Source organism: Dysidea avara, chromosome 2 (genome assembly GCF_963678975.1).
Source record: "Dysidea avara chromosome 2, odDysAvar1.4, whole genome shotgun sequence".
Lineage (NCBI taxonomy): Eukaryota > Metazoa > Porifera > Demospongiae > Dictyoceratida > Dysideidae > Dysidea > Dysidea avara.
Genome location: NC_089273.1, coordinates 3521259 through 3544459, shown reverse-complemented (window position 1 = coordinate 3544459; position 23201 = coordinate 3521259). Strand labels below are relative to the sequence as shown.

Here is a 23201-nt window from a genome sequence, read left to right as displayed (position 1 = left end):
AACCTTCGTAAAGTTATGCACAGAACTTCGTCCTTACTTGGAAAAAATTACAACTAGATTTCGTTTACCCATACCAGTTGATGAGCAGTTAGCAGTAGCAATTTGGAGGTTGGAAACCAATGTGGAGTATCGGACAATTGCCACATTGTTTGGCATAGGAATCTCTACAGTATGTGAAATAATTCACAAAACATGTAGAGTTGTAACCCAACATTTGCTACCAAAGTTTGTGAGTATACCTCCAGAAGAACGCTTAAAGGATGTCATTGATGACTGAGAATTTGTGGGGATTCCCCCAAGTAGTTGGAGCCATTGATGGATCTCATATACCCATCTTGAAGCCTATCGAGTGTCCATCTGATTACTATAATCGAAAAGGATTTTACTCACTTCTGTTACAAGCTGTGGTGGATTCGCAGGGTCTGTTCATTGATGTAAATATAGGGTGGCCAGGCAAAGTACATGATGCTCGTGTACTTGCAAATTTATCATTTTACAATAAGTGTAACAGAGAAATGTGCTTTCCTGTCTGGACTAAACATATCAATGATGTTGACATTCCATTGCTGATTCTGGGAGATCCAGCTTATCCTCTACTATAGTATGTTCGCATTGAACTGAATCCTCAAAAACATTTAATAACTCATGGATGCAATTACACACGATCTTGAAATTTGGCTCATTTGTAGTACTGCTTGACCCGCTAAAAATATTTCAAAATCTTGTTGTTCAAATGTTTGACATAATACTTACGGCCAATCAAAATTTTCACAATACATTTCCTATGGAGAAGCCATATAAATACAGTGTCCATTAGAGCCCTTTCCCGAACTTGTAATAGAGCCAAACTGTACGTGTCTGTTGTTGACACCATTGCTGTTACCAATAATCATCTGGTTGGCAGAAATGTTAACTCTGTTGAGAAAAAATCCACTTTTAATTTTTAGCTGTTTTTCAGGGTTCAGCTCAACGTGAACATACTATACCATGGTTGATGAAGCCTTACCCAGACACTGGCAACTTGACAAGGACTACAACTATCGCCAAAGCAGAGCAAGAATGGTGGTAGAAAATGCCTTCGGTAGACTTAAAGGACAGTGGAGGTGTCTACTGAAAAGGATGGACTACCTTGATATACAATACACTACTGATGTTGTAGCAACGTGTGTTGTTTTTCACAATATATGTGAGCTAAATGGTGATGAATGTAACCCAGAGTGGATTAATACTGATGAATCCAGTCAAGAGGACAGGGCACCTCCAGCAGATGTTTCAAGATGATGAACTGGAGCTGCTAACAATGTCAGGGAAACACTGAAAGATTACCTATACTAACATCAGTAAAAACCTTTACACATACATTACAACCTTTTCATGCCCTTAGTAAAAATGACAATCCTTGCTAACCATTGTTACATTGTTCATTTTGAATGTACGCTGTCAGTACCATCATGACTTGAAGGGGACGAACAATGACTAATAGAATGATCAAAAGGTGGATACTCTGTAAACGGTTCATAAGGAAACGCATTACATTGGTACCCCACGTAAGGAGCTGCAGGATTCGTGCCACTTGATAGTTGACAAATCAAAGTGCCAAACATAGTCATCATTCTCTCCTCATTTTGCTGCTCCATCTTCAATCGTCTCATTTCTCTTTCCTCTTTCCATTTCAAGCTACTTCCTCGTCTGTTCCTCTGATCTCTTTGCTGCTTCCTCATCTAGCTTCATCAATTTTTCAATTAAATCTGAATCATCTTTGACTTTTCGTTTCCCTTCTGTATACAAAACATCATGGTACACTCTACTCACTGACAACGTACTTTTTGATAATGGTAATTTTGTGTCAGTAGCTTTACTAGTAGTAGTGGGCTTCACATCTCTCTCAGCAGATGTTCCAGTAGTATTGGCTGGTGTATTAGAAGAGCCTAAGTAAATACAGTGGAGCATGTCTCGATGGTGATTGCTATACTCTCTACAAAGGACAACTATATATTCCCAAGGGCAAATATTTCCACCAATTGGTGGTGACCAACTGCTTATTTAAGGCCAAGAAAGTTTGGCTTGTATAGGTGACCAAACGAGACAGGTTCCACTATATTACTAAAACACCAAATACATACTAGTGTTGCACTGATAATCGGTTGAATTATCGGTAACAACCGATATTAGTTAATATTACAAGTATCGGTATCGGCTACGAAGTGGAAATAATTTGCCGATTAACCAAAACCCACAATCAATCGCTAAATTGACGGTAATGAACAGGTGAAAGTAAAGAAAGTGGTGAATGCAGCAGTAAGTGGTTTGCTGTAACTGTTTTGGCTTGTTTGTTTGCACAAGTATGGTTGCAAGGCTATAGTAGGCTGTGTATATTTATCGGCTTCCCACGTAATTAGTTGATCACTCTTCACAAAGGATCTGTAGTCCCACTAAAAACATTGTTTGATAAGCTGGCTTAGCAGTTTTATAATTACTTGGTTTCCTTTTCCATGAAAGAAGATATGTATAAAACATTGTAAAAGTTGGCCGCCCACACAATTAACTACATTATCATTACAAATGCAGTTTATATACATAAACTTTAGGTGATTTTCTGCTCCTCCTCTGTTCTGAAGAATTGAAGAATATCGTTAAATATTGGCATATGGGGAATAGGCAAATAATCGGTATCGGCAAATGTGAAAAATGCATATCGGTGCAACCCTAATAAATATTCAAGTCTAATTTCTGGATTTCACTGACTGGGCTATTTGCATTTTGTTCTAGTGTCACAGTGAATTCAAGTATGAGTGCATCGTCTGGCTCCTTATCAGCATCTTCAGACTCACTGTTAGGATCTAATGTTATTAATTAAACATAATACAATTAAAATAACATAGAACAACCTGCTAATGTTGTCCCACATGCCTAAAGAATAACCACAGGCTGGGAGGAGGCTCTCTTGGCCAAAACAGCATCTAGTTCTTCGTAATATGGGCATACCTGATGTTTATTGGCCATTTGCCGATTTTTATATTTGGTCTGCATCATACTTACAATCTAGCAGTGTACATATGTTTTTGTAGCCCCTTACCTTTCGGTACCTTTGTGTTAGGTTTTTTGCTTTGGTTCTACATTGTTCCCACGTGAACTCAATCCCTTCTTCTCGCATTTTTTCAGCTATTTCTTCATAAATGATCTTGTTTCTCTTAACTGAGTCAAGCTTCTGTTGTACATCAACTTCCCCCCATACAGCTATCAATGCACAAGTAGCGCTAGCACTCCATCCTGATGCTTCCTGTGCGGGAAGTGTCACGTGTATTCATGGCGTGTGTCAACTAATGCACATTATGTCCTCACAAACCACTTCCACAAGTGGTTTTACAGGAATGCACATTGGATGGTAATACAACTATTTGTACTTGTTTGTTTATACTGCAGAACAACAACTGTTCTTGGCACAATAGAGCGATGCCACCAAAAACCAGACTAACAGATTACTGAATCCCTATAATTTCGACACAAGTAACTAAGTAACTAAAATATCTAGGTCATGTGGTAGCGATATTGTAAGTTACTGTTTGTGAAGACGTTTTATTAAACTTTTAGTAGTTTCTTCAACTGAAAAGGGTTCTTTGAAGGCTTGTATCTCTGTCACTGGGAAGATATACACCAAAAACACTTCCACAGGACCTAATAAATTTAATTTACAGTATCACCATGCCCCAGAACTGCCCATAGAGCCTACAACTTTTGCTGCATTTGGCAGTGGAAAAACATGTTAGTGACAGCTGGAGCTAAGAGCTAAGGGATGTATGGGGTGGCTTACCTGTCTTGCTACAACAACTTGTAGTGTTCCACCTACCTCAAACTACACTGTAGCATACATAGTATATAATAACTAGAAACCACCTGGTTAACGCTCATTAACACATACAGTCCCTGTTGTACTTTCTCCAGTGTGTTCAATAATTTAGTTTACTGAATTATACAGAGTTAGCACTATTTATTAGACGCACATCATGAAGCACCGAGCAAGGCACCGGGAGCATGATGGGTTAGGAGCTGGGAGTGGAGAGTCCTTACAGTTGTATCATGTGACAGCTGCAGGTATATGTTTACAATGTGAGTGAATGATTATAAAATTTCACACTTGTCTCAGTGATACGAGCTGCAATTTCATCTGGGTCTCCACTATTAAAGCCCAAGTCCTTAAATGGCCAGCTGGTGAGAGCACTTCATGACGTATTGGAGGACAAAACATTTAATTTTGATTCAAAACTTGCCAGAGAAGCACATGAAGCAGCAGTGTTGTTACTGGATCGGACAATGAAAGAAGAAAACTTCTCTACAGAGTTTTTAAGAAGCCTACAAGAACGATTTGACAAATACCTAAAGCATTTAAATCCAAGCAGTAATAACAGAGAAAGGCTGTGGCAATAATTTTATCTCCTTTGCTCATCAGAGTAATTTACAAAGTTTTGGAAGGATTTTCTAATGGCAGCAGGTGTAAACCAAACACCTACACTGTACCAGCATCTGACCACCCTGTTGTTCAATGATAAAATAAGCCAAGCAGTAAAAGTTAAAAGCCGATCTCCATATGATGCAGAGCCACTGACTAACAATGAGGGTAATGCTTTGCGTTATACTGCTGGATATATATATGCCGTCATCCCAGGAAGAAGTTGGAACTAGGGAACCATGAATTGAAAGAAGAACTTGTACATTGCTTAATGGAGTTAACAACATGCAAGAATACAAGTGCAGGAAATACAGATGAGGAGTGGACAATTCAAGTAGACAGGGGTGGTTTGTGGTATGTTAAAAACACCACATATTTGTTGTATGTTAAAAACACCACATATTTGTTGTATGTTAAAAACACCACATATTTGTTGTTTGTGGCAATTGAAGAAGAGGTTAGACATTGCTTGAAGTGGTTGCTTACTGGCTCAGGCCACAAATCTGTAATAGTCAAGGCTGTAGTGGAGAATGAGGAAGTTCAGTTTTACTGGCTGATTGCTCAAACTGACTTTGATGTTGGAGACGATGAAACTTACCAGCTGTTGCTACGTAAGATCATTTGAATTACGTATATGTAACCATACGTGGTCATTCTTATGCAAGTAACTTGATGGAAAAAATACAAGCAAGCTACAGCTAAAGGAGCCCAGCGTGCAAAGGCTTTCCGTAATGAATTGTACAATGAAAATGATTGATTTATGCCAGTATTTTAATTGTAACATTGCATCATGTGTACATTTAAAACTGTAAAAGTTTAGAATTTAATAATTCATCTTGCATGTGTCTCCTATTTCTTGGAATGTCCAGGTAAAATTTTAAAGATGACTGATCTGCTATACAGCATACATTCATACATACGAAGACCCCACAACCATTAAAATTGTCTTGTTGATGTGCATTCTGACAAACTTTCTTGGTCCATTTCTTCACACCGACCCTTCCCTCAGCTGCCTTGAATAGTAAATAATTTTCGATGGTATCCATGTACTGTTCACTGCTTTGGTATGTTAATGAGTCATATAGAGAAATTCTATGATTTGCCATGTTCACAGCAACCAGGCACCAGTGATTACCATGATGCACTGGAAACATCAGTTCTCTCTTACTGAATAATTCCACTGATCTGGTCCACCTAAGTACTCCTTTGTATCCAGACTCTGACAACACTGACAACTTAGTATAGAAAAACTGCTGAAAATGTGAACATCTTGCATCTGGCCATAACTAAACTCATGTAGCTATTGATTATCTGTAGTAGAGAGAGTTTAAAAATTGATAGCAAATAACTATACAGTGCATACCTTGTCATTCAACCATTCAGCGATACTACCGTTTTAGCGATATATCGCGATATTTTGGAAGTATCGATATCGCGATATTTTGTTATAAACTATCGTGATACCATGCTGTACATTACTGTCATTGAAAATCCATTTGTTATGCTGTACTTGGCTAAGAACCCTTGTAAATGATAAAGTCCATCCAACTGGTTTCCCCTGCAGAGAGGTGTGAACACCATAACAACCTCAAAGCATGTGTTACAATAACTGTTACTGTAAACAAGGATGATAGTAGCTAGTTTGCTATCACCTACAGTATAAGGACTTACTGCAGGAATGCTGAGCAATACACTATGTGGCACCAGCTATGATTGACTTATTTGTAAGTATCATGAACTATTCAGTATCGTGAATAGTGGCTTTAGTATCGATCGTGATACTAAAATGGAGGTATCGTTCAGCCCTAGTATCCAGTTGTTTTGGTAGATGGTAAGCATCCAGTTGTTTTGGTAGATGGTAAGCATCCAGTTGTTTTGGTAGATGGTAAGCATCCAGTTGTTTTGGTAGATGGTAAGCATCCAGTTGTTTTGGTAGATGGTAAGCATCCAGTTGTTTTGGTAGATGGTAAGCATCCAGTTGATGCAGTAGAACACAGGTGTCCAGTTGTTTTACTAGATGGTAATCATCCAGTTGTTGTAGAACATAGGTGTCTGGTTGCGCTTCCAGTTCCTGTAGTAGTTGGTAAATGTCCAGTTATTTTGTTAGATGGTATACTTCTAGTTGTAGTTTTGGTAGATATAGATAGTGGTGGGTGATTTTCTGATTTTAGCTTTCCTACGTTTTGGAAGTGGCTTACTCTCAGCTTCCCAGTCAATGCTGTTTTTACTGCCCCTGCAATTTCCTCTGGGCACATTTCCACATACTGAATTAATGACTCAGTGCTTGTGAGTTATTACAGAATTCATTGCAATTGAGATTTTCTCCACGTTGTCGTTGACAGCTGAAGAATTTCTCTAGGGTGTCCTAGTAGTGAAAATGATGCATCTATTCACATTCGGCTTACTGTCAAACATAAGTCATTCTTAACGATTGTATCCCAGGAATGCTTCCTCTGGTAGCATCCACTTTTCCAATTGGTTACATTGAAAAGGTCAAAAAACTTGTCAACATATCGTATGAATTTGGCTGTCTCAGTGACTTCATGTCTTTTTGTGTGCTCAAGACCATTGGCAACTTGTTCACTCAACACCTGTTAAGTGCATAGATAAATATGGAATATAGCAATAAGTTTGCATACTTGTGCCACTAAATCGACCCTCATTTTAGAAAAGGATGTCAGCTTGATATGCTCTAATTTTATTTTTGGGATATGATGTGTCCCCTCTTCTTTCAATGTGTCCTCCTCATACAAATCCACTAAGTGCTGCCAATCAATTCTTTTGCCGTTACACTAGGGAAACATACCAAGAAGTATTAGCTTGCATACACAAATATAATTTACCCAAAGCTTCCTTTTCTCATTGTACCAGCTGTTTCGTATGGTCTTCAAAAGATGTGGAGGGTCTGAGATGAAGTAGAGAAACCTATGGCCATCTGAAGCATAAACATTTGGCACTCTATAAAGCAGCTTGTTATCTTTACTGTGTAATTTCCAAAGCTTCCGATTGGAGGAAGCCCCATCGCAACATAAAGCCAGCACAAAAAAATCTAATTCTTTCTAGTCTGTCCACTGCTTCCCAAGTAGGGTCAAAAATCAAATCTCCTGTCATACTCTTCCCACAACAAACTGGGAATACGGGTAATTAAACTTGTGTAATAGTCCTCTGACCATAAACACCATCATTGATGCTGCCAGAGAAGGATTCTCTCCTCCACTCTCAGTTATAGCCTCAAACTCCAAAATCTGGTTGTTGATGTTGCTGATGTTAACAAATCCAATGAGACTCCCATCATGCTTATCATAAACCAAATCACTTTTGGTATACATCTCGTCCATCACTAAAATCACATACTTGTTATGAGGATTACTAAGGTCAGCAGCATCAACAATAGCTTTGTCTACTTCACTGCAAAAACCCACCTGGCTTTTAATGTAATGTGTATAATCACGAAGAGTTCTTTGAGGAGAGAGTTTGATGCACCCTGAGCTACGTAGAAGCTCATATGCCTTGCCAGACAAATGCCTTAAGTATAGGCACCATTGATAATTAGTGGGTGCCAGTGCATTGATTTGCTGTTCTTCAAGGAACTGGCAGTCTCCTGTTGGGACCAAAGCAGTCTTTGGAAAGTGCCCTCCTCATGAGTGGACAGTACATCTGATGTATGATCTCTAACCATTTGTGAAAAATCATCATACAGCTCTTCATCTAAATTCACCCCATCTGTAACAGTCGAATCAGCTATTGCTTCTTGCAGTCGCCTTATCTGCTGCTGGCCCATCCTTGTTTTCTTGTGTAGTCGACGTAAATGTTCACTCTTTTCCTCACTTTAACAAGCATAAGTGGTATGGCTGGATGGACAAGTGCGATTGTCAGTTTGCAATGAACGTGATGCACGGGATGCCATGGCTGTTAGTGACTTGCGATGTTTGCCACAATAAACACACCGTTCTTGAGCACAGTCTACTAACACTTCACATTGTGCATGATATACTGATGGAGTGCCAGTTCTACTAGTGTTTAATATGCCAACAACTTCAGTTCCTATTGTAACATAATGTATTAGTAACAATAACACAAATACACCAGCTTACTGGGCTGGTTCATCAAAATGCCATCTTGGTTGGTTGGTAAGGATGTGCACTTGTCCTCAATATTTCCCTTACATACCTCACTCTTGTGGACAGTCTCAAGTAGATCCATAAGTCTGTGTACTATGGTGGGAATTTAGTATTAAAAAGTTTAGAAATAAAGATCACACAACAAATTATTATAGACATGTTACCAGTATTCATCAAAGATGAGGACTTGTGTAGTAAAGCACAATCATTAGGTACTCCATGTCCTCGGTATGTAGCAGCACAAGTTAAATCATTTTTCACTTTAACTGCCTTACACACTACAGGTCCAGAAGTATCGGTACACGATACCTCATAAAGTGTGAGTGAGCCATCTTGAAAATTACTGCTCCATCCTAATAATAACTAACACACACATAATGTTATAAAATACTCTTTACCTTGTGGAATCTTATCCAATGACTGCAACCTCCTGTATAAGTCACAGACACTAACAGCTGGAGCATTCAAAAATGATGTGATAGGGATAGATACACGGAGCTCGATTGGCAGGGACACCTTCAGTACAGACACATGCTGCTTTGAAATTGAAACGCATAAACTCTTCGGCAACTTCGGTTTGGGCTTAAAGTGCTTACGACTAGTTAGTCTAAGCCTTGTGTGCGCTCTTCTTTCATTCAACTGTTATATATTATAAACATGAACATAGTAAGTCAGTTTGAAAACTTTACATACCATTGCACAAGCACTCCAGTTAACAAACTCATATCTCCAGTGTATCCACTAGTCACTAAAAGACACACATTGGTGGTAAAAGCACTGTTGGAGAAGTTTCAAAACTCGACACAAACTACTTGTGTTGCCACAAAGAAATGTTTGGTTCTAATGGAATGGCTACATTTGATTTACAAGGAGAGATATAAACTCCAAACGCTTAATCATAACACCACCATTACCAATACCCATTTGCTCGTAAAAGCCAAAAACCTAGCTCTATGAACATGAAATGTGCTTTAAATTGTTTGTAACAACAAACTCTTTATCACAAATCTTGAAATATTCTTGTACAATACAGACAACCTTCCCTCAGAACCCCAAACATAAATGGTGTGCTTAGAAGTGAAGCAGAGTGACAAACTCACTTACCTTGACGAATAATCGAATCACATCACTTTCACTAAGAAAGAAATAGCCGTCAATACAAAGTCCGCTGGGTTAACCCTTCTATTTGGACAGTATTGGTCGTCTTCTTCCCCAACCAGCCATGCCGACAGATCAAAGTAAACGAGGACAACACAGACTGTTTCCTTTGACACAAAGAAGGCAGCTTGCGGTTTCCAATCCCAGGTTTTTTATATACTATCTATGACAGTAGCGACATAAAACATTAAATATGAAGGGCTTTGTGTTCACTTTAAACCTTTCATGCTGCTAGACTCAGTAGGCTGGTTTTGTGGCCTTCTCAAAAAGTATCGATAAGCATTGAAAAATTTGAATGATTGCCCATGACTATACTGTAACCTTAAGTGTTGTAATGTACAGTCTGGTCAGATGTGGGAATGTGACACAAGTTACTTTGTACTAGACATAAGGATCAGAAATTGCTTGGTCTATTGGGGAGAATGTTATTATTGAAAACATAACATGTACTAAAGTTTTTTCAAAACTATTTTCATGTGGTGATTATTAACCCCTTGTGTATATCATACAGTAGAGTTGTGTGTGGTAGTAATTGTAGTTAATGGAGAACACTTAGTCTAATTGTCTATAATACAGGCTAGACTACACACATACACTTCATATCGACTGTTGTACATGGTCAAGCAGTATAACCTGACATTGTTTACTACACCGATGAGACTTGATAATCAAACGTGTGTACTAATCTGACACGACATCTTGGTAGTGATGGGTGTAGGAGGTTTATCTGTTATTACGTAACTGTTTTCTGTTTGTTGGTTGCTAGTAATTACCAACCTTTATTCCTTACAGGGTTATCAGTCCCCACTGGTGGAGAACATGGACTCGCTTGGGGTCACTGATGGAGACATCTTAGCTTTGTTTAATAATATTGAAGAAATCAAGGATTTTAATGAGTATGTTAATATATTTGTGTTGTGTTAACTTCATTAATATAATTTTTTGTGGTGCTGCAATCTACTGTATTGAACACACACACACACACACACACACACACACACACACACACACACACACACACACACACACACACACACACACACACACACACACACACACACACACACACACACACACACACACACACACACACACACACACACACACACACACACACACTACACTACACACATCAGACAATGTTACATTTGAGCAGTACTGTACCTGACAATATTTACAAGTGTGTCATGACCCAGAATGTGTTATGTACAAGACTAGTTCATGTGTTTATTTGTGTATGTTGTGTTTGTAATATTTATGACCTTCCTTAAAGTACAGTACCGTATAATGGGTTTATGATTTATCATGAATCTTAAGACTGCAGCACTAATTTCTGTGAACGTACGTAGCTATCCACAAAAATAAATCTGCTCAGTTTTTTATGTTGATTAGTAAATGAGCTTTGGCAGAGGAGAGGGCATATGATTGCTAGCTGAAGGGCATACATACCTGTGATTGCTAGAGTTGTTGTACCCGCTATTGATGGCAGCCTATCAAAGCCAGCTTGACTGCCTTCACAGAATATGATGAAGTGGTGGTTCATTTGGTACATTTCTGTTGTGTGTAAGGATGATGTAACCAATGATATACATAGTAACACGACGCCATGTTTGAATTTTGCCCATTGTATTGGTGGTGTACAGAGTTACAAGCTCCCTTGTCCATAGGATTTGATGTGCTCTTGGTAATAGTCCAAATCACATTTGCATTTTCATCTTTGATAAAAATGAAATCTATTATAATAAACTTTGTTGTATTACAGGTTTATGTTAAAGAGCTTACAACAGTGTAAAGATGACATCAAACAGATAGCAGTGTTTCATCACATACATGGAAGAATGCTGAAGGGTTTAAGATCTACTCTGATTACTGTACCAAGTATCCAAGGTAACTATTTGTGTTCCAATTAATGCCCACTGGATATTATATATATGATCCACTGAGTAACGTTTGAAGATAAATGCCATTGAAATACATTAAGTAAAAAACGTGCTACATTTATAATTTTATGCAACATTTTAATCGCTTCAGTAAACAGTGAAGGAAGACTCAAATCAAATAATCTAATATACTGTAGCAGTGGATTCACCTCTTCATGGAGAGTAGGAATATCTTTGTTTTGTTTCTGTACCATGGAACAAACGTGAATTACATATGTTTGTTTACATTGTGGTAAAACGTAACTTTATGGTCACCAGTTTAAAGCTTGAATAGCCTTCTTGCTTGATAGCATGGGTATATTTAAGTCGAAAACTATACCTTAATGAATGCCCCAGTTCATTGTGAACAGAATAGTACAAGTCCCAACTCCGTAGCCCATTGCACTTGAGAGTTATGATCGATTAAACAAGTGCATGTAATTTTTTTCCCGTATAAGCACTATACAGATAAATTGTTTTGCTCTTCTTGTTGTCTATTGCTACAACTCCAAAACCACTTACCAGAAATAGCTGAAACTTTAACAGTCCATTGATTTTTCCCTCTAGAAAACAAAAATGTCATAAAATGAGATTCAAGGAATTTTCAAACAAGTAGGGTTTTCGCTCAGCGGGTCACATATGTTTAACTGCTTTGGTTACTTTTTTTTTTGGCTCTATATCATATGCATAGATAGTTTGTGTATTGTATTATATGGTACTGTTTGTATTGTAACTAATTCCTGGTATTTGATTCTGTGTAGTTTGATTTAGCTTTGTGTCTACATAGTAAGGCTGGGACGAAGGTTCAAAGCTACAGAGACCTTCAGAGGTCTTGTAACCCTTGAAAGTTGCTTTAGCCTCTTCAAAGCTTTGATCTCACATGTTGTGTGCTTCCCTAAGGCAAATGCCGATGTGACTGGCTGAGCAAAACCTGGTCGTTTTGCATATTTCTTAAATTCCATTTTATTGCTTCTCTGTTATCTATAGTGACAAAGGAGTGGACAGCCAAAGTTTTAGCCTTTTAAAATAAAAGGTCTTTCGAGTTATACAGTGGCGGTAGACAGTTGGAACAGCTTGATTTTTACAGCAACAATATAGCCAGTTCATGATGGACAGATTGAACCAAGTCCTGTCTTTGCAGCTTTTTTCAGTTGTCAATTAAACCATGATGCCTAAAATTTTGCCAGTGAAATTGATGTGTCCCTAGTTTTGCCAGTTACAAGTGCAGTATAAGTTTTAGTAGAGCAGGCAAATTCCTCAATGTATAGTACCAAGAGTTAATAATAAGATAGGAGAGTGTCTATCTAACGCCGTATAGTCCTGTAACAGATGATTGCACAGAAGTTAAACGGCTTCTTTTCTGCGTAACGTACAGACTGGCTAGTATATTTTCGCATTTAAGGTTACGGAATAGTTTAAAATGCATGGGCGGAACAAATTACAAAACCTGCTTTAAACCAAGCAGGGATAAATAATTTCAACAACTGTGTTGTGTTAGCAATACAACTAATTGTGCTTGTTTGTTTTTACTACAGAACAACGACTGTCCTTGGGTGTGTGGTCCACAATAGAGCAATGGTTTATAAAAACGCGCCGCCAAAAACCAGACTAACAGATTACTGAATCCTTATAATTTCAACACAAGTGACTAAACAACTAAAATATCTAGGTCCTGTGGAAACGATTTTTTAAGTTACTGGTAGTATAGACGTTTTATTGAACTTTTAGTAGTTTTTTCGGGTGAAACAAGCTCTTTGAAGGCTTGTATCCAAGTCACTGGGGAGAAACACGCCAAAAACGCTTCCACAGGACCTAACAAATTTAATATACAGTATCACTATGCCCCAGAAAAGCCAATAGAGCCTACAGCTTTTGCTGTAGGTACCTGCTAGGTACAGGGTAAAAGTCGCACTTATATTTCATTCAATTACAACAATATTTACAAATACATCGAAGGCTGCTTTAATTAGGATATATCTAGCCAATAAGATGACATACAACGAGAGATTGTGCCGGTCATGCTGGGCGGATTAGCTACGTGTGGTGTGCCTGTGCGTCGGGATAACAATGGATTACCATTCGTGGACGATTAATCACGAAGGAAAACATAAGCGAAACTGATTATTATTATATTTTATATATTATATTTATTACTGTGCAGCAATCATTAGGGGTAGAGGAATTAATTACATCAGCAGGGAGTCGGTTCCATAATTTGATGATTGATGGGAAAAAGGAAAATTTGTGGAATTTCACCCCTACCCACTCACTCCCAACTTACAGACACCATGTGTGTAGTTGCATGAGTGTTTTTCAGGCTACAGAACTGTAGACCTTCAGCTTGTATGCTGTAAAACTTTAATAAATAAATAAAACTTTTTTACATTACGATAAAACACTGAACAGATCTGAGGGGCTTTAACAGGCCACAGTGGAATCTTTGTAGTGTTTTATTGATTGCAGTTGCTGCTTCAAGTGCCCTCTCCTATAACAAATTATGTGGTGCAATCAAGAGATTGATTTGTATCGCAAAAAAAAAATTAGTTTCACCCTATTTTAATCCATGAAAATTTAATGCCACAAACATTTCTTGCCTTGTGGTACTTCTATTGGTAAGGTTATGTCAGCCATTGCTCAATAAATATGCATATTACATTGCAAACTGACAAAGTTGACCTTTTGTGGAGGACAAAATAGTAAAAATCAACTGTAAGAAACTACTGATCGGTGCTTCAAAAATGAACTAACAAGAGAATACCTTTTCTCCCCCAACCCTACAACTTTACCTGTTAGTGTCCCTCTGGTTGCTAGAAAACACCGGACAGGCCTAAGGGAGTGTCTGTCACCCTTGTAAATACAACACTGGACAAGCCTTAAGGGAAATATGACACCACTCAATCGAGGCAATTGGATTTAGTAGAGATTAATGGCCACTCCATATTACCACTGCAATCGTGTGGTACTAAAGAACTGATGTATGGTATGGATGGTTCTCATGACTTGAGTAAGAATGGACAATAGTATTATGAAATATGACAACATTGATCGTATTATGAGGGTAATAAAGAATATACTATAAATTTCCGGAGCCTACATATTTGATTTCATTACTATAATTCATTGGTCTTGTTAATAAGAATGAAATACACCTAATATATTTGGGACCTGGCCCCTATAATATGGCACGTGGTTGTGAGGTCATGAAGTATGCCTTAGCTGCATATGTTTGGGACCTGGCTACTACATATAGGTTCATTATAACATTTGCACATGGTCCTTGTAAAAGGGCAGTATGGCCACTAAGAAAGGTTTTACTCTAGCGAATCATATAAAATGCTTTAACCCCTTTCATTTTCCACAGTTTCCAATTGCCCTATTAATATATAATTCTATATCTAGGTTGATCACCTGATTTCAACCAACCATGTAGTTCAACATTGTTACATCTTAGTATTCAAAAGGACAGCCATGCCAGTGTGTCCCAGGGCTCGTAACAGTACAATGTGCTGCTTTCCTAACTACTAAGCAAACTTTGACACCTGACACAATACTTGGTTTGCATAACCACATGTCTAGGGATGATGCATTACCAACCTCCTCCGGTATGTGCCACAAAGCACAATCAGTTTTAAAAGACTAAAATATTGGGCTCTTTACAAGGGGGTTTTATAGTGTATCCACTACCCGTGCATGTGTCAAGGATTATGTGTAGGTTAGAGACTAGCACAAGGATCTTTAATTTGTGGATTTAGAAACCTAGACAAAGCCAAGGTTTTAAAAATATACATGCTAGGTACAGATTAAAGTTGTACTTATATTTTGTGTACTTATTGCTACTGGTAATTCATATAGCCTTCCGTCCATGAATAAGTGACTCTGTAGCTAGCTAAGTCATTGGCAGGCAGGCCATTCTATAACCCAGTTTTCATCACAATCCCAGTGTCAACTTACATAGTCTCTCTCATGCATATAGCCATGCAGCTAATTAGTATAGCACTGCATTATAATTATGTAATTATGTAAAGTTAATTTTATTGACAACTTTTGTTGAATATTTATTGTATATATAATGATAAACTAAGTAATGTCTACATAACTTACAGTCCCACTTAATACAGGGGTTGAATTACTACACATTCCAGTGCTTTGTAATACCACACAGTCATAGTGAGATCCATCCCAGTATAGCTCAAAGTGGTGTGGTATTGCAGCTCCAGGAAAGCCATCACCTTGGACATCACTTACAGATGGACATGTAAGGGGGTTTATTACCTCCCAGTGGTACAAGCTATCTTGCTTTCTACAGTAAAATACTGCAACGCTAAACATAGTAGCAACAGCTATAACTTCCACTTGTGTTGCCCACGTATCAGGACGTTGTAGAAACCTAATGTGTTCTTGAAATGATGGCTTGTTGGCTGGTAGCATAAGAAATTTTGCTAACATATGTTCATTTCTTTGTTCAAATTTCAGTACTTCTGCTCGGACTGAGCAGTGCTTGTCTTCATCTCCAAGAATGTGAAATGATACTGCTCTGAAAAAGCAGTTGCCATCTGGTACAATCTGTTTGATGGTACGTCCAGACTTTTCAAGAAAGTTCAAAGGAGAGCTGTTGCTAACACTAGGTGTGGTTGGCTGTATATAGAATAAACATAAGACCTACATTATGCAATGTAGTTAACTGTACCTTACTATATAGTGTACTTCTATCATCTTTCATCACACATTTCCTTTTGCTACATCTCTGCTTTTTCTTTCCTGGGCCACCAAACTTAATCATGTCCTTACAAAATGTGCATAGGCCACAGTCAAGCAAGGAGCAGCCAGAACACTTGCACTTTCTGGAATTGACACCTATAGGTGTGCCAATTAAGTTTATGAGCATTTGTCACTATTTCTTTTGAGAATGTAAACAGTATATTATGTGACCAGGAGTGAAAATAGGACATGTGGGTACATAAAATTTCCCTACTTTTTCAAACTCCTTTTACACCTCATAACTTTATATCCCATTATGCTGTGGCCAGCATTTATTAAACATTTGGCTTTATAGATCAAGTTACAGAATGTAAATATTCTATCGTGTTTTTGAGATATGACCTGTTGCGTGATGAGGTGTAGTTTGTGCCAACATGCCCTAATTTTGCAGGCCCTGTTACATACTAGGCAGCTACTAACAAAGTAACAGACCTTTTCTGTTAGTGTCTTTTGTTTCTTTGTTCACACTATTCCCCTAAAACAGAGCACAAGACAGTGACACCAGGCAAGGTAACTAACTACTGAATATAATACCTGACCAGAATATTGTTTTGTATAAGTGTCCCCTGTACAGTTCTCTTTACAATCCTATAATAAAATAAAGGTTCTATGAACACACAGCCATGTCCTTGATAACACTAATATAGACATGTATACAGTTCACCATACCCTCTTCGTCAAGATCTCTTTATCTTGAGTGGAGGTCTCCATTAAACTAGCCTTGATATCAAGCTGATGCTTTCTGATACTTAGAAGTGCCTCACTAGTTTCTTCACTAACTCGCATAGGAAAGTTCCACTTTTCTCTTCTTGGCCTCTTAAGTCTTGGGCGACCCAATGGATGTCTTTTGGCGGCCTCAAGGGGATCTTTCTTCATTGATTGGGGTTTGTTACCTATGCTTTGTAATGGTAATGCACTCTTCATCCCCACACATGTTCCACCCGTGTCAATGTCTGAAGATGTACTTCTGGGATTAATATCCATCTGATCACTACCTTATGTGCAATCCATCTGAGCATTGATATCAGTGTTTGCCTTTGTGTCGGCAGTTGAAACAGGTGGTACAATATTTCCATTAAAACTTTGATCCTTGCTTAAAGGGTTAGATGGCTCTTTTACCTCCTTCTTTGAAGAAACACGTTGCTTCACTGGCTTGGTTTGACGACACAGTAATTTTGTTCGTTTCTTCGAGTTACTAGCAGAAGTCTGTGACAACACAGGAAAAATTGGCAAACTATTAGAGACATTTGATGAATCAGCAGATTCAACTAGCTCACGATAAATATTTTCAGCACTTTGAATGACACTTTCCAGAACTGAACAATCATCAGTCAGATAGCACACATCTTTACATTTGGTTAATATGGTGTGAGCATTCTTCTGAAGGATACGCAATCTGTGAGCTGATGTTTGTGCTGTTGGAATATGTTGAGCTGTTGCAGTAGTACTGCTGTCAGATTTTTCACCAATTTTCATTCTCTTCTCAAACTCCAGACAATCATCCAAAACAACACCACGGTCACAATCTAAGGTATCAGTCTCAAGTTCAAATGCAGCATCACTTTGTTGATCTTCGGTATTACCATCATCATTTCTAGTAAATATTTCTTGTACCTGCACAATGGGAGTGACAGTATCTACTAAATTTTGCTCCAAAAGTGAAGTTTGTAAAGTCATGTAAGTACTGTCAGTCAACTGGCATGGAAGATCATACCAAGACCATTGGTCACAGAACAAAGCAAATATAGCAAACATATGCTTGCATGGTATCTTTGTTTTAATAAAGTATGGACATTCGCAACAGCCACCGGGAATGTCTACCAGATAAGACTTATCAGTGTTTTTCAAGGTAAACACTCCATTTCCATCTGTAGTAATATCAGAAGAAGCAAACTGCTTTGCTTTAGATATATTTGCCAAGCAAGCAGATTGCAAATTCCGTGGACGGTCAATCAGGTAACCTGGGATCTCATACCGTGGTCTACGATATCCCTCAGTTTGTTGAGCAACTGCAATTGTATACTCTTTTTGTTGCTCTGGAAACACGATGTTTAGCAATACTTCACACAGGTCTGTCACACTAGTATCTTGACGAAGTTGCAAGTATCGAGACCTAAGTGTGTGGTTAAAAGCTTCTGTCAGATTATCTGTATCAATTTCAGCATGGAAGCTTTGGCGATACACATGTGACCAAAGCTACACAATAGAAGACAATAAATTATTAACACAAGTTCACATAAAGCATGTGTCAAGTCAACATACTGGTTTTGATGAAAGCCACTCTTCTCTAAGGTAATCTTGTAACGGTTTGTTACCAGTGTACCAAGGTTGAGACTGCATGTCAAGCAAAATTTCTTCAAACTTTTTATCTGAAATTGATGAAACACATGGCAAACATCCCTATCATTCATGCAGAATCACTTACCTGTTGATGCATATGCTAGCTTCTTGAAACAGTTTATCGCAGTCTTCTTTGACTGGTTGGGAACTTCATGACATGACTTGTTCACCCACCTATCAAATGCTTGACTTCTGTGGAAGTCACATACAAACCGTATGCACGATGGAAAAACAATTCTAATTGCTTCAAGCTCTGCAGCACTCTTATCTGTCATAAAATACTGTGGCATCCACTGTGGATTCCAAGACTTGAGAATTTTAATGCCCTCAGATATCAAGTCTGCAGTTTCAAACTGGGGTATTATTGTCCCAACCACTCTTCCCACACCAATAGAGGTCTTCACAACTAAGAAAAAGCATGGAAATGCATATCTATTGGTTTTGTAAATGGCATCCATACACGTGACCACATTACCATACATTATGAGCCATTTTTGCTGCTGAGGTGTTTGAAATACCAAAAGAAATGGTTGGGAACTGACTTCAGGTGAAGATGATTCCAACAGAGAGTCACCTTCCAATGTACCAACTGCTTCATCAATTTGACCCATGAGCCCCTTTCCTTTTTGTTTCAAACTGCTAGAAGGGGAAGTACAACACAAATAAATGATTGATTGTTTATGACCACAAAACAGTTGGACAAAGCCACACTTCCCTGCCATAGGGGCGGGCACACACACACACACAACACACAGCAACATAAAGTACAACAAACAAACATACATAGAGATATATACTACGCAACAACCACAAATACATATTATATTTTCCTAACCAATCATTAGATGTGTTTGTCTTTAGACCTGACTGGCTGTACTGCTGAAGAGAATAATGCAGCCCACTGCATTTAGCTTGCTCTTTTAAGATTTTATTTAATGAATCTTGGTCAAACAAAGAATTCCTTCTTTTGACAATAGCACGGTGAGCTACATTGCGTAGATCTTTCTTTGTAGGAAAGTAAGCACGATTGTAAGGGTTAGGCAACTCATTTAAAATTCCATCTTGCAGTTGTTTTGGAATGAGTATTTTTGTTACCCAGTCATGCACAACAAGTTTTAAACTCACAAAGTTCAACCTTGTGTCCCTTACAAGTTCTTCGATTTTCTTCTCTATATCTTCAACAGGCTTGTTACAAAGCTGATCTGTAATTGACAGTGGATCATGATTTTTGTGGGCATTCCGCATCGGTAGCTGTACTTCTAAGATCTGTTGCTGAGTGCTCAGAGTTAAAAGGCGACAATAAATAGCTGCAGGGCATTCACAACACCTGCTACCAGGTGCGCTTCGTCTCTTCAATGGATCATCCACTTCTGGTTTACATCGTCCATTCCCTGCTCTAATACAGTTGTACATCTGGGACCATTCAATTTTAAAGTTGTAACAATCTCCTTGAACTCGTATCATCCCATGTTGCTGTTTAGCGTTAATCTGTTTCCCAGTGTGAACAGAAAATCGTGTACTGGACTGCTGGCAAAATCTGTCAAGCCATTCTTCCCATTTGGAATCTGTGTATTCCATCAAAAATCCTGTAACAGAGGTAACATTCTCACTTCTTAAAACATTCATCTGAGTGGGCATATCAATAGGAGGTATGATATGCAAGCTCTCCAGTTGCAGACAGGACTTGGGAAGCTCCAATGAAGTACATGATATCATATGTTCAGAATCACAAATTCCAACTAAAACCATTTTGCTTCCATTTGGCTCCAAATGTTGCAGCTCCACTCTGCACTTAGATAAGCTGTAGTTGGCATTAAAACAGCTTAAGCAGCAAGAAGCTTTCCTCTCAGTGTGGGATTTTACTACACGACAGTAGGTCACAGTCCTCTTGTTCCTCACACATCTACTGCATCTCCCAAGGATGCACACAGTCATAGAATCATCACCTGGCATTAATAACACCACTCAATTATTGCATGCATGTATGTTAGTACAGTAATCCATTATAAGATCCCTTTTTAAAAGTTTCACTCCCTAAAAGTTTATGTAAAACAGCCTATGTCTATTAAAAACTGAGTTACAAATTCATGGTAACAGTAAGCTGGTGTAACTACCTAGCCTTGCTTTATGTGGGGACTACCTCCTCTGACACGCCACAGTACTACTATCCCGTAACTATGGTTACTTACCCCGGAAATGAAGGCACAAGCACAACGCAAAGCAGCATTCATTTCATCCTATATAAGTCTTACTATCATCCATGCTTTCATCTTCTTTCTCAGCAAGTTCCGCTTCAAAATCCATGGTGAGTACGTTCGAAATTTCCAACCAACAGAAATTCCCGCCATCCGTGTGACTCCCCCGCACATATATGCACCTCACTAATTGCAGTAGCAGCGTTAGCAAAACGTTGTAACTAACAGCCATAATCGATACCACCGAGCTTCAATATAAAAGCAGCCAAGAAACGGTTGTAACTATAATAGCCTATCAGGCTATAGGGCTCACGCCTATGGAGGTTATAAGAAAGTCTCACGTGATCTCCGGATGCAACCTAGGATAGTGCGAAGTGACGTACTTTCCATCTTTGGTCGCATTATGGTGCGACTTTTACACTGTACCTAGCACGTACCTTTGCTGTATTTGGCGGCGGAAAAACATGGTAGTGACAGCTGGAGCTGAGAAGTGTACAGGCTGGCTTACTTGTGTTACTACAACAAATTGTAGTGTTCCACCTGCCTCAAACTACACTGTAGCTACATAAAAACGTTAAATATGAAGGGCTTCACCTTCATTTAAAACTTTTCACGCTGCTAGACTGGTTTTATGGTCTTCTCAAAAAGTATCGATAGGCATTCAAAATTTTGAATGATTGCCCGTGACTATACCGTAACCTTAACCACTAAGGCTATCCCAGACACAAGGGCGTGCGTTCAACTCGATGTTCAAGTTCACCACGAAGAGCATCGCTCTGTTGCGTAAAGAAGTGTGGCTGTTAACCTCGAAGATAACTCTGGGGGAGAGCGTCAGATCAAAAGAAGGTGTAAACGAGGACAACACGGACTGTTTCCTTTGACACAAAGAAGGCAGCTTGCGGTTTCCAATCCCAGGTTTTTTATACTATCTATGACAGTAGCGACATAAAACATTAAATATGAAGGGCTTTGTGTTCACTTTAAACCTTTCATGCTGCTAGACTCAGTAAGCTGGTTTTGTGGCCTTCTCAAAAAGTATCGATAGGCATTTAAAAATCTGAATGATTGCCCATGACTATACCATAACCTTAAGTGTTTTAATGTACAGTCTGGTCAGATGTGGGAATGTGACACAAGTTACTTTGTACTAGACATAAGGATCAGAAATTGCTTGGTCTATTGGGGAGAATGTTATTATTGACCTTCCCATTAAAACATAACATGTACTAAAGTTTTTTCAAAACTATTTTCATGTGGTGATTATTAACCCCTTGTGTATATCACACTAGTAGTGTTGTGTGTGGTAGTGATTGTAGTTAATGGAGAACACTTAGTCTAATTGTCTGTAATACAGGCTAGACTACACACATACACTTCATATCGACTATTGTACATGTTCAAACAGTATAACCTAACATTGTTTACTACACCGATGAGACTTGATAATCTAACATGTTTACTAATCTGACACAACATCTCGGTAGTGATGAGTGTAGGAGGTTTATCTGTTATTACGTAACTGTTTTCTGTTTGTTGGTTGCTAGTAACTACTGACCTTATTCCTTACAGGGTTACCAGACCCCACTGGTGGAGAACATGGACTCACTTGGAGTCACTGATGGAGACATCTTAGCTTTGTTTAATAATATTGAAGAGGTCAAAGACTTTATGAGTATGTTAATATATTTGTGTTGCGTTAACTTCATTAATATAATTTTTTGTGGTGCTGCAATCTATTGAACACGCTCACACACACACACACACGCATACACACACACGCGCACGCGCGCACACACTACACACGTCAGACAATGTTACATTTGAGCAGTACTGTACCTGACAATATTTGACAAGTGTGTCATGACCCAGAATGTATTATGTACAAGACTAGTTTATGGTGTATGTTGTGTTTGTAATATTTATGACCTTCCTTAATGTACAGTACTGTATAGCGGGTTTATAATTTATCACGAATCTTAAGACTGTAACACTAATTTCTGCAAAGTACGTAGCTATCCACAAAAATAAATCTGCTGAATTATTTATGTTGATTAGTAAATGAGCTTTGGAAGAGGAGAGGGCATACGATTGCTAGCTGAAGGGCATACATACATGTGATTGCTAGAGGTGTGGTACCCGCCATTGATAGCAGCCTATAAAATCCAGCTTGGCTGCCTTCACAGAATACAATGAAGTGGTGGTTCATTTGGTACATCCTGTTGTGTGTAAGGATGATGCAACCAATGATATACATAGTAACACA

The 23201-nt window shown here is 38.5% G+C and overlaps 3 protein-coding genes across 4 annotated transcripts in view; 1 reads left to right on the top strand and 2 right to left on the bottom strand.

The window, feature by feature from the left end:
* The window catches only part of LOC136246437 (pleckstrin homology domain-containing family G member 1-like), a 356327-nt gene that overhangs the window by 315652 nt on the left and 17474 nt on the right, over positions 1 to 23201 (top strand). For both annotated transcript variants that reach the window (XM_066037880.1, XM_066037881.1), the window contains 3 exons: positions 10519 to 10622; positions 11489 to 11613; positions 22508 to 22610. The gene's annotated coding sequence lies outside the window, so the exon portion shown is untranslated. The remainder of the gene's footprint in view (positions 1 to 10518; positions 10623 to 11488; positions 11614 to 22507; positions 22611 to 23201) is intronic.
* On the bottom strand, positions 15723 to 17963 carry LOC136246293 (uncharacterized). The gene is made up of 5 exons (XM_066037695.1): positions 17073 to 17963; positions 16938 to 16991; positions 16836 to 16878; positions 16333 to 16499; positions 15723 to 16280 (listed from the first exon to the last, which is right to left on the bottom strand). Exons 1-5 carry the CDS (start codon positions 17385 to 17387, stop codon positions 15723 to 15725), a joined length of 1137 nt encoding a protein of 378 aa, XP_065893767.1. The 5' UTR covers positions 17388 to 17963.
* On the bottom strand, positions 17400 to 20932 carry LOC136246291 (uncharacterized). The gene is made up of 4 exons (XM_066037694.1): positions 19579 to 20932; positions 18829 to 19382; positions 18666 to 18772; positions 17400 to 18599 (listed from the first exon to the last, which is right to left on the bottom strand). The coding sequence occupies exons 1-4, from the start codon at positions 20694 to 20696 to the stop codon at positions 17400 to 17402; spliced, it is 2979 nt and encodes a 992-aa protein (XP_065893766.1). The 5' UTR covers positions 20697 to 20932.

Bases quoted from the DNA above. Each gene is read 5' to 3' on its own strand.
- LOC136246291 (XM_066037694.1), bottom strand. From the start codon at position 20,696: ATGCCAGGTGATGATTCTATGACTGTGTGCATCCTTGGGAGATGCAGT. The intron at 19,383-19,578 runs GTTAGGAAAATA...TTCCCCTTCTAG, and splicing joins ACAAACACATCTAATGATTG to CAGTTTGAAACAAAAAGGAA. The intron at 18,773-18,828 runs GTAAGTGATTCT...CATCAATTTCAG, and splicing joins GCTAGCATATGCATCAACAG to ATAAAAAGTTTGAAGAAATT.
- LOC136246293 (XM_066037695.1), bottom strand. From the start codon at position 17,387: ATGGATATTAATCCCAGAAGTACATCTTCAGACATTGACACGGGTGGA. The intron at 16,500-16,835 runs GTCTGTTACTTT...GCACACCTATAG, and splicing joins AAAAGACACTAACAGAAAAG to GTGTCAATTCCAGAAAGTGC. The intron at 16,281-16,332 runs GTACAGTTAACT...TTCTATATACAG, and splicing joins GAAGTACACTATATAGTAAG to CCAACCACACCTAGTGTTAG.